This window comes from Lates calcarifer, linkage group LG15, assembly GCF_001640805.2.
Source record: "Lates calcarifer isolate ASB-BC8 linkage group LG15, TLL_Latcal_v3, whole genome shotgun sequence".
Lineage (NCBI taxonomy): Eukaryota > Metazoa > Chordata > Actinopteri > Centropomidae > Lates > Lates calcarifer.
This window is the reverse complement of record NC_066847.1, coordinates 224352-238918: the sequence shown is the minus strand read 5'-3', so window position 1 is coordinate 238918 and position 14567 is coordinate 224352. Positions and strand designations below refer to the sequence as shown.

General features: G+C 43.8%; 1 protein-coding gene and 1 long non-coding RNA gene across 2 annotated transcripts; one reads left to right on the top strand and one right to left on the bottom strand.

Annotated features, from left to right (window-relative positions):
* Positions 1–1208: 1208 nt before the first annotated feature.
* plekho1b (pleckstrin homology domain containing, family O member 1b) lies at positions 1209–13344 on the bottom strand. Its single transcript, XM_018678788.2, is given in 8 exon segments — positions 1209–3144; positions 3146–3226; positions 3228–3626; positions 4260–4358; positions 5280–5384; positions 6864–7004; positions 11451–11597; positions 13006–13344. Coding segments are annotated over 8 exon segments (1212 nt in total). The 5' UTR covers positions 13033–13344; the 3' UTR covers positions 1209–2931.
* Positions 11512–12999, top strand: LOC108884725 (uncharacterized). Its single transcript, XR_001961103.2, has 3 exons — positions 11512–11649; positions 12135–12202; positions 12421–12999. It is a non-coding gene; the product is annotated as an uncharacterized LOC108884725 (long non-coding RNA).
* Positions 13345–14567: the final 1223 nt, after the last annotated feature.

Below are 14567 nucleotides of genomic sequence, written 5' to 3'. Positions count from 1 at the left end.
ACACACACACACACACACAGATCACTGAGGTTCACAGCTTCCCTCTGTCTGATCAGTTTATTAGGAACACGTCTCTAACTGTGGGTACCTTCATGCTGCTGTCTCCTCAGGTGTGTTCACCTGGCCTCAGGTGACTCAGGTGAGCAGGCAGGGGGCGGAGCTGCTCTCAGCTGTTGACATGTTTGTATGTAAATAGTTTTGATTTGTTTGAGCAGAAACAAACAAATCAGCAGCAGATGGAGCAGCTGCTGAGGCTCCACCCCCCCTCCCTCCACCTGTCTGACCTCTGACCTCAGGTGTGTCTGTGAGGTCACAGGTTGGTCTCCGTGGAAACAGATTTAATGTAAATATAAATGTAAAGCAGGAAGTGGAGTTTGCATCAGGTTTGCATGAAAAGGTCGAAACGTTCAGACGAGAACTTCATTCAGTCTTTGTTTGTTTGTTTGTTTGTTTATATTTATCTGATTAATAACTCAGGTCACGTTTTGGTCGTTTACTTTTCTTTTTTCTGTTGCTGCTGTAACAAGTTTCTTTCCAAAAAATCTGACATCTCCAGGTGTCCTCAGGTGTGTCCAGGTGTCCTCAGCAGACAGGTCATGAACACAGGTAACTCTCTTCTTCAGTGATGTGGATGAACCTGACACCGTGGATCTGTGAGCTGTTCAAACATTAATGTCTCCAGTAGGAACCAAAGAGCTGAGAGCCACAGAGAGGGGGGACGGTGTTGAGAGATGGACTGGCTCAGTGAGGAGCAGCAGACCTTTAACAGAGACAGGTGAGTGTCTGCAGGTGTGAACTGAAGGTGAGGTTCATCTCAGCTGAGCATGAGGTCACGACGCACGGTTGCTTAGCAACCACACACACACACATACACACACACTCAGAGGTCTAATTAACAGGTTCCTCGTTAGCAGTTTAATGACGCTGATCCAGGTTCAGTTTGCAGGTTTCATTTTAGCACACAGTGTCACCTCTCTGCTGCACTACATCTCCCAGCATCCTCTCTGGATTTCAGGCCACAAACAGGAAGTGAGTTATTAAACTTTACAACTTTAATTCAAACAGGAACTTTCTTCAGGTTTTTGGCCAAAACGTTTGTTTATTAAATTCAATTCAAACTTTATTCAGGTCATGGACGGAGACGGGGCGTTGATGTTTTATAGGTTCAGATTCACTCTGAACAAACTGAGTCAGTAACAGACTGAAGGTGACGTCCTCCATGTTTTATTGCTTCACTTCATCTACAGACAAACACAGAACAGAAACCAGCTGATCTCCAGCTGATCTGAGACGTACAAAAGTCCTGATTACAAAAATAAACCTTCTCTCAGTGATTGTATTAACCTGCAGAGGAGCTCCAGTCTATAATTACAGCTGATTTCATGATCAAATACAGACAACAGAAATAAAACTGAGCCTGATTAAAGACAGGAAGTGACACAGTGAAATCATTCATTCATTAGTTTCAGATGATTTGTTGTCACTGAAGGTGAAGCTGATGTTTCTCCTCCTGCAGCCTCCAGTGTCTCATAAACATTCACACACCTGAAACACTCAGGACAAAAACCACAGAACCAAACCTGAACAAAGTCCAACAACACGTGGATCCAAACAAACCTGAACTGAACTGGAACCAGACCTGTACCCACAGAAACATGGACCAGAATCTACGATCAGAATAACGTCAGTGGAGTTTGGTTCCTCAGTCAGAAGCTGTTCGTTCAGCTCGATGTGAAAACGCTGAAGTGAAAGATACTCGACCGTGAACATCCAGCAGCTAAAGCTCCACCACAACTGGTTCAGCACAGATTTCAGGATGTTGGTCGACGGTTTGAGATCTCAGATCCTCGGACACATTTGCACTTTGTAATATTCATGTTCTGCCTGAAACTGAGCCTGAGGAACCCAAAATCTACTGATCTGACCGACGATCACTGTGGATCCCTGACGATCACATTCACAGACACAATCTCTTTAAACTTTAAACCTTCAAACCTGTTCCCAGAGCTTTCAACCAGGTCTCACAGCCTTCTTCAGACTGTCTGTAATTACAGACCTACAGTCAGTCCTCCACCGTCTTTCTCCAGTTTGAACTGGTTTTGATCCGATGCCTTCAAACTGAACCTCAGACCAAAACCAGTCACATCAACTGGTTTTAAAGACGTTAGAGTCTGAGCGTGATCGTTGATTCTTGAAGAAGTCAAAAGCTCTGGGAAAAGGCTGGTAAAGGAGCCAAAGGTTAAAATAATTATTCCCACAGACTCTGTTGATTCATTTCTGAGTCAGGTGAATGTTCATCGGTCATCCTGTGGTTTATAATCAGAAACCTGTTGATCAGACGTCAAAGTGCAGAAGAGTTTTATCCCAGAAATTCTCCAGGTGACGAAGGTTAATCAGCTTTAAGATCAGAAATAAACGTGATGAGTCCTCGTCACATTCAATCCTCCTTCATATGAACCCTGCATTCGTACCATCAGCTGGTCCTTCAGTCCAGAATCCAGCTGCAGAAAACTTCATCTTTAACTAACGACACAACATCTCAACAAAAAGAAACTACAGAGTAAAATAAAAAGGATCCAGAGCAACAAACATGGACAGATGGAGATGAAGTATCTGAGGTTTTTCATCGTCTCAAAACGCTCATTGGCACATTTTCATTTCCTTCAATAAGAGATGAAAGTGTTTGTTGCTGAGGACGTTTGTGCAACTGAAAACAGAGGATTTCTTTGAAGACGCAACAGAACCGACTTTAACTGACGCTACATGTTTTCTTTTCTGAGGAAGATGTTTCACGTCTCTGATCCGTGTCAGGAAGCAGGATTCTGGTGCTGGTTTCTCCCAAAAATCAAAACCTGAATTTATCCAAATAATTTAAAGTGGTTCATCCAGTTCTCCAGGACCAGACCGTGAACCGGTTCGCTCCAGAAGGAGTCAGTATCTCCAGGTTACATCAGGCTCTTGCGGTCTGGGGTTTTGCTTGCTGCTGTTGGAGGGGGTGATGGGGGAGGAGGAGTCCAGTTGTCGGTACAACGCCCTCAGCTCCTTCACCTCGTCCAGCACCTCCCGGGCCTGACTCCAGGCCGCCGCCGCCTCCTTCAGGAGTCTCTCGGCTTCGGCTTGAGCTGCTTCAGGCGGCTCCTTCCACTTCACCTTCCCTCGCTCCCTCGGCCTCCCCCCGCACCTCCGTCAGCAGCCGCTCTGTCTTCTCCAGCTTCTGGCTGATCAGCTTCCTGCAGCTGGTTGATCGGCGTGGTGGTGCCGGTTGGCGTCGAGGCCAGTGAACAGGACGTCACCACCGTCTTGTTCTTTGCTTTGGTCTCTGAATGCGACAGGATCTCGTCCATGGAGGCGCAGCGGTTCTTCTCCGCCGTCATCAGCTGTTTACCTGGCTGAGGGGTCTGACTCGGACCCGTCTGCTCCCACACCACCGCCACCTCACGGGGAAGGCTCTGGGATTTCCCAGAAACCTCAGCGGTCCTGGTGGAAAGAGCGCCATCAGTTTTGGACCTGGGACAGTCCGGACTGAGATGGGACTTGTCCATGCAGCCGTTGGCGCCCTGAGACGGAATGTCCTCCTCCTGGATCAGATCCAGAGTCAGCATCCCATCTGAGGAGGAGGTGGAGGCCTGGAGGAGGAGGATGAGGAGGAGAAAGGTCAGTCCACTGATACAAAACAACAAACCACTGAAAGAACATTCAGACTTCTGCAGATATATTCTGAGGATTAACACATAAAGATCTGTAGTTCAGTTTTCTTACATTTCTGAAATCACCCAGGAATCATCCATTTTATTATTTTATGTTTTGGCAAAATATATTTGCAGACAGATTCCTGCACTGATGATGTGTTTCTGTAGTCCAGTCCTGAAGTTAGCATCAGCCTGGTTCCTCCACAAAAAGCCAATGGGATTTTTTCATTGTGTTTTGGATTATTCCAGAAAATAAACAGTGAGCAGCTAAAGTTTCTGATCCTTCAGGTTTAGTTGATCAGATAATCTTCACAGATGAACACCACTGTTCTGATGTTTGAAGTAAGAAGCTAATGTTAGGCTATAAACCAACTACACCACGGTCACATGACGTCAACGTCTCCACCACTAAGCTTCCAGGAAGTGCTAACATGCTAACAAGCTAACTGACCTCCTGGTTTTTGGACTCATTTGTGCACCGATTTATATCTCAATATATTGAACATTTTATAATGAAAGGACTTCCCACAGAGGAAGAGGAAGGAGGTGATGAAGGAGGATCATACTGACCACAGCGAGCAGGTGACCTCTGGTTGGCAGTCGGCGGTTGTGAGGAATCTTCACTCGATCTCGAGTCAGATGAGACAACTGAGAGTCTTCTACTGTCACCTGAAACACCACCAACAACAACAGCTGGTTTCACTCGGTGATCTGATGTAAACATTAAAGGATCCAGGTCCGACCCCTGAGTGAGCCTCTGCTCTACGCTGCAGTTCCTCTAATGTTCGCTAGATGCTGCTGTGACCAAACTCTGACTGTGTTGAAGTGAAGAGAAAAACCTCAGATGTCTCTTTACAAAGTCTGGACAAATAATTTTAACTCATGGCCCATTTTCCAGAGCTTTTAACTGCACCTCCTGGTCTCCATCAGGTCTCATGGAGATGTTATCTGACTGTGTGTTGTGGTTTTACAAAGATATTCAGGTTGTTTCTCTGGTGTTAGCTTGTTTTAGCCGTTAGCATGGATGGAAAACACCACAACATCAATATGATGTGAAAGTGGCACAAGTTCATGAGATGTTCTTTCAGCCTGGAACACAGTGTGTGTGAGAGATGTTTATTGATCAGAGTATTGATCAGAGTATTGACTGGTGGAAAAGGCGAAGGTTGTTGACTGAATGTTAATCAGCAGCTCAGACACTGAAATGAACACTAACATCACAGTCAGAGGAAGTCATGCTTTCTAAAATCATACATGTAGTCATCTAAAATATTTATAACCACAGGAGGTTAGAAACAACAGGAAGTTAGTTTTTATAGCTGTGAGACTGAAAAGTCCCCGACAATCGCTCTGGTTCCTCCTGTTTGATAAAAACTAAAGTCTTTTTAAAAAATTAAACCCGTTTATCTGTGACGCGCAAGATTTATATTTTCCATAGGAACCAATAGGAAGTTTTAACAAACTGAGTCTGAACATGAGGTTTGTGAATATGTAGAATAACAGCAGACTGTCTTTGTTTGTGTGGTCAGTGTAACAGACTAATAAAGAGGTAATAATAATAATAATTTCTGTCTGTGTTTGTCTCCAGACCTCGTCCAGAATCCTGTTTTTGGCTCTGGTGATGGCAGCGTTCAGAGTGTTGATCCAGGACTCTTTCTCCTCAGGACTGACGGCGAGGAAGACCAGGTTTGGGACCTACAACACAACAAACACATGTTTACATGTCCTGTGTTTCATTGTATGTTTACTGTCATATTAAAATTAAATGGGTCGATGTATCAAGCTGAAGTGAGCTCAGCTACAACATTAGTTTCTAACAATAGTTTAACTTGTGGCTTTGTTTCCTCTTGTGAACTGAAAATAAGTCGTTTTGTTTTGTCGTCTTGGTCTTTTATTAACAGCACAAATATTAAATCTAGTTTCCTGCTAACATGTTATTGAATTGTTTCTTTGCCGTTACCATGTTTTAACTTATTGTTAGCTAGTTGTTAGCATGTTTAGCTAGTTATTAGATGTCTTTCATAGTTAGCTTCTTTTAGCATGTTGATAACTTATTTCTTTGTTGTTAGGATGTTCAGTCTTATTGTTAACATGTTATTGCTTCTTTGCATTCAGTTTATTTTGATGTATCTACTTATTATATTATTCCTTAACATTAATAACGAGCTGTTGGACTGTTGGTTTGCAGTGACGTTAGTTTTTCACTTGTTTTAGATTGTTTCTGTGTTGTTTGGATGTTGAAGCTCATTTTTTGATGGCTGTTACCTTTTACTAGTTTTCTTTGTTTAGCCTATATTGACTTCATGTGTTTTAGCTAGTTGTACACTTACAATTTCTTCGCTGTTAGCATGTTTTAGCTTGTTGTTAACTTGTTACTAGTTTGTTTCTGTGTAGTTAGCTTCTTTTGTTGTTGTGAACTTATCAGATTCTTTGTTAGTTGTTAGCATGTTGTTGGATAGCTGTAACCTCGATTAGCTTGTTGTTAAACTGTTTTTAATGTTTCTTATTTTAACAAATATAATTCAGCAGTTAGTTAGCATTAAACAACATCTCCTGGGTTAAATTGTGACCTGTAGTTGTTCACAGCTGTTGTTTTAATCTTAATATTTTATTGTCCAGCTGAACAGACCCTCAGTTATCTGTCTGTCTCTGTGAGGACCTTCAGGGTTCAGACTCAGTTTAGGAAACACATTATGTCACTGACGGTCCTCACAAGCACACTAAGACAAAATGTGTGTGTGGTGTGTAGTGTGTAACAGAAGCTGCTACCCAGTCAGCAGGAAACCTGACCCCCTCCACCCCCCAGGGCATGCTGGGTATTTGAGGATGGCCTGCAGTTATCTCAGTGTGTGTTGCTGTCGAGGAAAGTGGGAATAAACAGAAGCTTCACCTGTTACCTGCTCACAGACTAAACTCACCTGCTCAGAGACGTTAGAGCTAAACTTTGATTTAATAAATAAAATCTTCTGGTTAATCTCAGGTGTGACTCAAACAAACACCTGAGTTCCCTCACAGGTAAACAGTCAGACAGATGACAGGTGTACAGTCAGGTGACAGGTGTACAGTCAGACAGGTGACAGGTGTACAGTCAGAGAGGTGAAAGGTGTACAGTCAGGTGACAGGTATAAGGTGAGACAGGTGAGAGGTGTACAGTCAGACAGGTGACAGGTGTACCGTGTTCCCTGGCGTGTTGCAGCGCTGCAGTCTGAACTTGCTGTGGTTCTTTTTGCTGCGACTCTTGTTCTTGCGGACTTCCTCGCAGCGTTCGTAGTCCGACAGGTCCAGCACCTCATCGGCCCGACCCAGCTCCTTCACCTGCACCGGACACACACAGGTAACACAGATAAAAGGTCAAAGGTCAGCTCACTAACAGGACAGGTGAGTCAGGTAAGAGAGAGGGGGCGGAGCATCAAGGACCAGTTCATCCTCTAACGTGTAAGTATCTCACTTTACAGGGCTCTGATGTTCAGCTATTTCCCCTTGTCTCCAGTCTTAATGCTAAGCTAAGCTAACCGTGTGCTGATTTCCTCTAACATGAGCAGCCTCCTTCTTCCTGCTGCAGGTTTCCTTCAAAATAAAATGCAAACACAGTCAAATAAAGAAGAATCAGACTCCGGCTCAGACATGGAAACTTTCAACAGATTTAAATATAAAAACAACAAAGTATTTTCATAAAGACTCAGAGAGTCTGATCCTGGAGCTGATGTTTCTGCTTCATCAGTGAAATACAGGGAATCTGTGACAGAAACAGGTTCCTGGTCTCTCTCTGTTTAGATCTACAAATAATCTGGTTTCCTAACTGGATAAATATTTTGTACAGGTGTGCACAGGTGTGCAGTCCGGTGTGGTGAGTGTTGAGCAGTGGAGCAGCACTGATCCTCAGACCTGAAAAACTCTATCTCCACCTGCAGGAGTCCAAGTCTGAGGTCTGAGGACATCATTTACAGATAAACACACACTCACACAGACAGTTCTATACCTCTGAGGACATGACGCCATCAGACCCTGATTCTAATCTCTGACGCTGTGAGGACCAACACGTCCTCATAATTCACACAACCACAGAAACACACAGCAGGTAAACTTCAGCTCGTTCATCTCCATGGAAACAACATCCATTATTAACCAGCTTTAAACTGAGACTTCCTGGGAGAGAGGCCACACCCACCACACACACACACACACACACACACACACACACACACACACACACACACACACACACTCACTCTGAGGTCAGTCGTCCCCTCAGGTCGTGGTGTTCACTCCTCTTGCTGATGTCACTCTGCCTGCATCATCAGTCATATGATCAATAATCAATAATCAGAGTTCAGTCCCAGAGGAGACGCTTCCATAACGACAGGGTCAGACTGCAGCGACCTCTGACCTCTGACCTCCAACAACAGTTTAACTTCAGACTGAAACAAACAGATTTAAATTCATTTTATTAGAAACATCATCAGAACCTAAAATAAATGTTTCTACTGTGAGAGAGACTCAAACTCAACTCATCTAAATTAAATCAAAATTAATCCTCAACTGTTCTGATAATCAATAATTACAGACATTAAAATCAAATATCTGTTCTGATGTTTGAAGCCTAAATCCAACCTCCAGAAGTAAGAAGCTAATGTTAGGCTATAAACCAACTACACCACGGTCACATGACGTCAACGTCTCCACCACTAAGCTTCCAACTGGTCATTTCATTTAGCTCTGAGCTCTTCTACAAAAGCCTTTCTTCTTAGAAAGTTAGTGAGAGTTTGAAAGAGCGTGAGTAGAAACACAACGAGGCTGTAAAGGTGGACTGGTGAGTAGATGGGTTTTCATGTTAACGTCCCCGACAACCTCTGTAGTCTCATTTAGACACTCGTTAGCAACCGCCTTTTTTAAGACACGGAAAAGCTTCAAACATCAGGAGTGGGGGATTTACTGACCCATTTTATGTCGGAGAATCAAACCTGAAAATGTCTTGAGCTTGTGTTAAAACCACAGACCTTATTTCAGACATTTAACCAGAAACACACTGACAACAGGAAGAGCTAACATGCTAACATGCTAACTAACTTCCTGGTTTCAGGATCAGTCCTGCAGGACTCTGTGTGTATCTGAACAGATGTATGAATATATGATTGTGATGTGTGACACTGATGCTGCCTGAGGATTACTGATGATTAACACACACACACACACACACACACACTCTCAGTGGATTACCACTCTCAGCAGAGGTCAAAGGTCAGACTGTGTTTCTGTGTTCAGTAAAAAGCAGCTCTGACTCTGAGGCTAAAGATTCATAACACTACAAATACTGTATCTCAGATACTTCACACATGTAGTACTCTGTGTACTCTCCAACATGGCTGCCAGGAAGTAATGATGACATCATGTGACCACGACTGTTGCTAAAATATCCACCGACTCAGAATGAACTCAAAATAAAACCAGAGGAAGTACAAGATAACACACAGCATGTGACACACACACACACACACACACACACACACACACACACACACTCCAGAACAGAGACTCGTTGACTCTTCACCTGCCGAGACGACAGCGTTCCTAATATTCTGCTCAGGACCAGAACTCTGACATGGATCCAGATCAGACTCAATAACTGTTTCCTCTGAGGTTAATCTCCCATCATGCCTCAGTGTCTCTGACCCCCCCCCCCCCCAAATCTGTCACCATCCTCAGACTCCTGTTGGCTGTTTGCCACCAGTTACCAGAGGGTGGAGGCCCCCCCCCCCCCCCCCCGTCAATGGCCTTATTTAGAAAGAAGACACACATTTGTCTTTCTGTACTTATGAGGACATGAAGCATTAACAACATCAACAACCCTGATTCTACCCTGGACCTCCAAACCAGGTCTGACACTGACAGGACTGAAAGACACGTCCTCACAGTGAAGACACGTCCTCAGTGTGATGGTGTGAATCTGAAAACGGTCGACACAGTAAACACCTCCACAGACACACAGAGCTGTGGTCTGATGCTTTTACTGAATCAGGAACGAAACGTCTTCAACTTCTGCTTTACAGAAAATAAAGGAAATAATGTTTCCACAGTCAAACTCACATATTACAACACGATCAACCTGTCAGACTGGACGCCACCACAGAGGAACAAAAATCCCCTAAAGACCTGAGGGGACCTCGTTAAGGACCAGTAAAACTTCTAAAAGACCCAGAAACTCCTGAAGGACCTCTAGAAGTTTCTAAATGACGACTAACACCATCCAGAGAACCTGTTCAGTGAACACTGATCTAAATCCCTAGAACAACTTAAACAACCCAGAGAACGTCCTTAACAACCTCCAGAGCCTCGTTAAGGACGCTTAAATGAATAAGGTCCTAATGTGGTGAATGAAGTGAAAGTAGATGTCCTTTCCAACATCTCTGAGCTGAATCAATAAAGTGATTAATTAATGATGATAACTAAATACCTTTATTAAACAAAGACACTCAACCTCCTGGTTCATCACCTCAGACTGAGAGAAACTTCTAGATTTAAAATCTCTCTGTTTTCTGTCATTAAGAACACGATCAGCTGATTGATCAAACTTTCAGTCAGAAAGTAGAAAACATTTCATCAAAACGAAAACTTTAGCAACTGTGAACGTGACGGACGGGTAAAACTCAAATAAACAAAAAGCTAAAGTTGAACTGATCAATTATTTAATAATCAATTATTAAATTAAATGATCAGAAATTAATAAACAACTAAAACAGCTGCTGAAAGAGGAAGAAACGTCTGATACACATCAAACTGTCGAGTGTTAGAGGAAGTTTAAAAGAAACGTGGTCATACTGTGTGTGTGTGTGTGTGTGTGTGTGTGTGTGTGTGTGTGTGTGTGGTTTCTCTGGTGTCACACAGGGTTTCTATTCCTGCTCACAGAGACGCTTCACACCAACAAAACTTCACCACAGAAACAGAAACAGAGTCTGAACCTTGACCCACAGAGACCAGAGACCAGAGACCAGAGGACAGAGACGAGTCCTTATTTGGTGATGAGACAGTTCAGAAGAAGTCGATGGTCATGTGACGTCTGATGTCAGAACTATGAGTGACGATCAGAGAGGAGCCGAAGAACCTCAGAGGAAAGTCTGAACACTCAGACTGTTCTGATGTCCTCGTGGTTTTATCAGGACGTCAGGTGTGTGTGTTACAGGTGTGTAACCAGAGCTGTGTGTATGTGTGTGTGTGTGTCTGTGTGTGTCGGCTCAGACTGAAACTTGACTCCTGAACGTCGACTGTAGAAAGTGGAAAACAAACGTTCAGTTTCCACTGAAAACAACAACAAACATACTACTACACAGAGTACACTACACAGAGTACTACACTGTACTACACAGAGTACTACACTGTACTACACTGTACTACACTGTACTACACAGTACTACACTGTACTACACAGAGTACTACACTGTACTACACTGTACTACACTGCACTACTACACAGAGTACTACACTGTACTACACTGTACTACACAGAGTACTACACTGTACTACACAGAGTACTCACAGGTAAGTGTACTCAGCAGTACAGGTTAGAACCAACATGTTTGTTATTGATTATTGATTGGTTTCATTCTCTCTTTGATCCTCAGACACACCTCTACCTGATTCCTCGTTAACTCGTTACCATGGTGATAATTGAGGCTCTTAACGAGGTGAAAGCAGTCAGGAATCTGCAGCTGATTTCCTCTAATAATCAATCAGAGTCACCTGTTGGCCCCGCCCCCTCTGACTCACCTCCTTCTCACAGATGAACAGCTGGTCTCCTCTCAGTACCACGAAGCGGTTCTTCCAGATCTCCCTGAAGATCCCTTTACCACAGAACTTCCTGATCCAGCCCAGCTTCTCAGGCTGCAGGTTCTGAGACACCGAGTCCTGTGGACCCTGGACAGGAAGCAGGAAACAGGAAACAGGAAGCAGGAAGCAGTCAGAGCAGGTAAAACATTTAACCCTTTATTAAAACAGACAAGCTGAGCTTTCAGTTCAGAGTCCTGAGCTTCTTCAGTTAATGTCACAACAATCAGAAGACTTCAGTGATTGATCCATTATTGATCGGTTATTGATCACGACAGAGACAGAGACAGAGACGCCTCCTGCTGATTCACTGAGATCTGATAACAACACAACTCAGACTGTTGTTGTATTGTTGTATTGTTGTGCTGTTGTTGTGTTGTGTTGTTGTGTTGTGTTGTATTGTTGTGTTGCTGTTGTGTTGTTGTGTTGTGTTGTGTTGTTGTGTTGTTGTGTTGTGTTGTGTTGTGTTGTGTTGTATTGTTGTGTTGTGTTGTGTTGTTGTGTTGTGTTGTGTTGTTGTGTTGTTGTGTTGTGTTGTTGTGTTGTGTGTGTGTGTTGTGTTGTTGTGTGTGCTGTTGTGTTGTGTTGTGTTGTGTTGTGTTCACTGTCTTTGTCTTTGTGATGCAGATTCAGTCTGAGCGTCTTCACTCTCTGAATGAGACGCGGTGACGACAGGAAACTGAACATCTGATCAGGTTATTGATGATTTTTTTATTGATGATCAGTTTTCACACGTAAAAGCTTTTTTCTGTAGAAGAATCAGAAACTAAGATGAAATATTTCAGATTATTCCCATATTATTATTGACACATATATATATATATATATATATATAATAAGTGTAGGATAGAATTGCTCATAAATAAACAGAATATCTGACTTAAAGCTGCTTTATTCACTGCTTCTTCTTCAGATGAATAATGTCCTGATGTGGTGAATGAAGTGAAAGTAGACGTCCTTTCCAACATCTCTGACAGAAGCTGAATATTAAAGAGGAACTGAAACGATGAGTTATAAAAAAACAGAACATCTGATTTAAAGCTGCTTTAATCCCTGTTTCTCTCTCTGTGTGTGTGCGTGTCTATGTGTATGTGTGTGTGTTGTTGTTGTTGTTGTTTGTTATGTAAGTCAGTTTAACGGCTGTTCTCCCGTTAACGGACTGAACCGGAGCTGTTCAGCAGATGAACCGTCAGTGGTTCAGGTCGGAGTCTCGGTTAAACTCGGGTTAAACTCGGGTTAACTCGGTTAAATTCGGGTTAAATCGTCTTTTATCCTTTAATTTTCTCCTTTTTTCACTTTAACTGTTTAAATCATCAGTGACGCTCTTATTGTGAAAAGCGGAAGTGTAATGTTAAACCAGCCAGCGGCCGCTGTCACCTTCAAAATAAAAGGCTTTAAACTAATCCTTGAGGCTTTTGTTCCTCGAGCTTCGGTTTAACGTCAGAAAACGGACCGTCACGAGCCGCCGGTGGCCGGTGTCGGTCCCGGTAACACTCACCCGTTTCCCGGAGTTGTTCTTCTTCATGCTGGCGGCTGTCAGGCTGCCGGTGAAGCACCGGGCTCGGTACTTCACCCACTTTCACGGTAACTCCGTTATTTCTCCACCGCGCGCGGCGGAGCGACGGGAGCGGTAGATGAAAGCGGTAAAAAGCGGTTAAAGTCCGGGCAGGGAGGACCGGAGCCTCCGCCGCTCCTCAGCTCTGCTCCTCGGTCTGACTCTGTCCCTGTCCCCGCTGCTCCGTGCTGCTGCTGCCGGGCTCCGCTGCGCTCTGAGCGGCCAGGAGCCGCTCCGAGAGTCGGTGTCCGGTTACTCCTCCTCCCTCCCCCTCCTCTGGACTCCCTGCTGCTCAGCGGCTCCTCGGCAGCACCACAGCGCCCCCACCGGCCGAAACAGACTGGTCTGACAGTCCTGGTCCCTGGTGGACCTCACACAGAGAACCAGATGAAGTAAACCGGTTCAGGTCTTGATGTTGCCCCCCCCAGGGGGAGGTCTCTGTCTCAGTCAGACTCAGCAGGACCTCATGATGGACTCAGGTCTGACTGGGATCTGATCCTCCGGTTCTGGTCCAGTCTCACATCTGAAGAGTAGTCATACCACAGAGTAGAAGTACTCAGTTACTCAGTTACTCAGTTACAAACAGACAGAGTCTGTGTGTGTGTGTGTGTGTGGGTGGGTGGGTGGTTGTGTGTGTATGGGTGGGGGTGGGGGGGGGTCTGGATGTTGACAGATGTTCTGAGGCTAAAATCTGATCTGGAGTCAGTTTCACTGAACACAGGTCAGAGAACTGGGTCAGACCTAGACCCTGATCCTGATCCCAGATTATACAACTACAATACACACACACACACACACACACACACACACACACACAACAACAACAACAACAAAAATAAACCAAAATACAATGACACAACAATCAAACAACAACACTGAGGATTTGTGTTGGTCCAGTTTTGAGGTCCTGGTCCAGTTCTGAGGTCCTTGTCTAGTTCTGAGGTCCTGGTCCTACATTAGCAGTTAATACTTTAATTATCACTACTGTCATTACTATCACTGTATTATTAGTATCACCTGACATCTTATATGGAACCTGTGTTATACTATGTTCTGAACTGAATCAGTGCTGAAGAGACCAGAGACACAAGAAACCATCTTCATCTTCATCATCTTCATCTTCATCTTCATCTTCATCTTCGTCGTTCAGGTAAATGTAAAAACTGTTTTTTTATTGTTGAGTTCAGCTCAGGCTTCGACTCTGCAGGTGAATCAGATGAATCTGACATAAAGAATAACGAACAGGTGGAGGTGTGTACTCTGCTGCCCCCTGCTGACACTTCAGCTCACTCACCTGTGTCGCTGAGTGTGTGTGACTGAACCCTAACATGAAGATTTATTCACATTAACTCAGACAGTTACTGATCATTATTGATCAATCTGTCAATTAATATTTTGATTAATCAGCTGTTTGACTGTGATGTCTTCACACTTCAATCCAACTTTAATTATAAGTCACTTTAAAAAAAGTGCTGCACTGAGAGAGAGAGGAGATTCCTAATGAA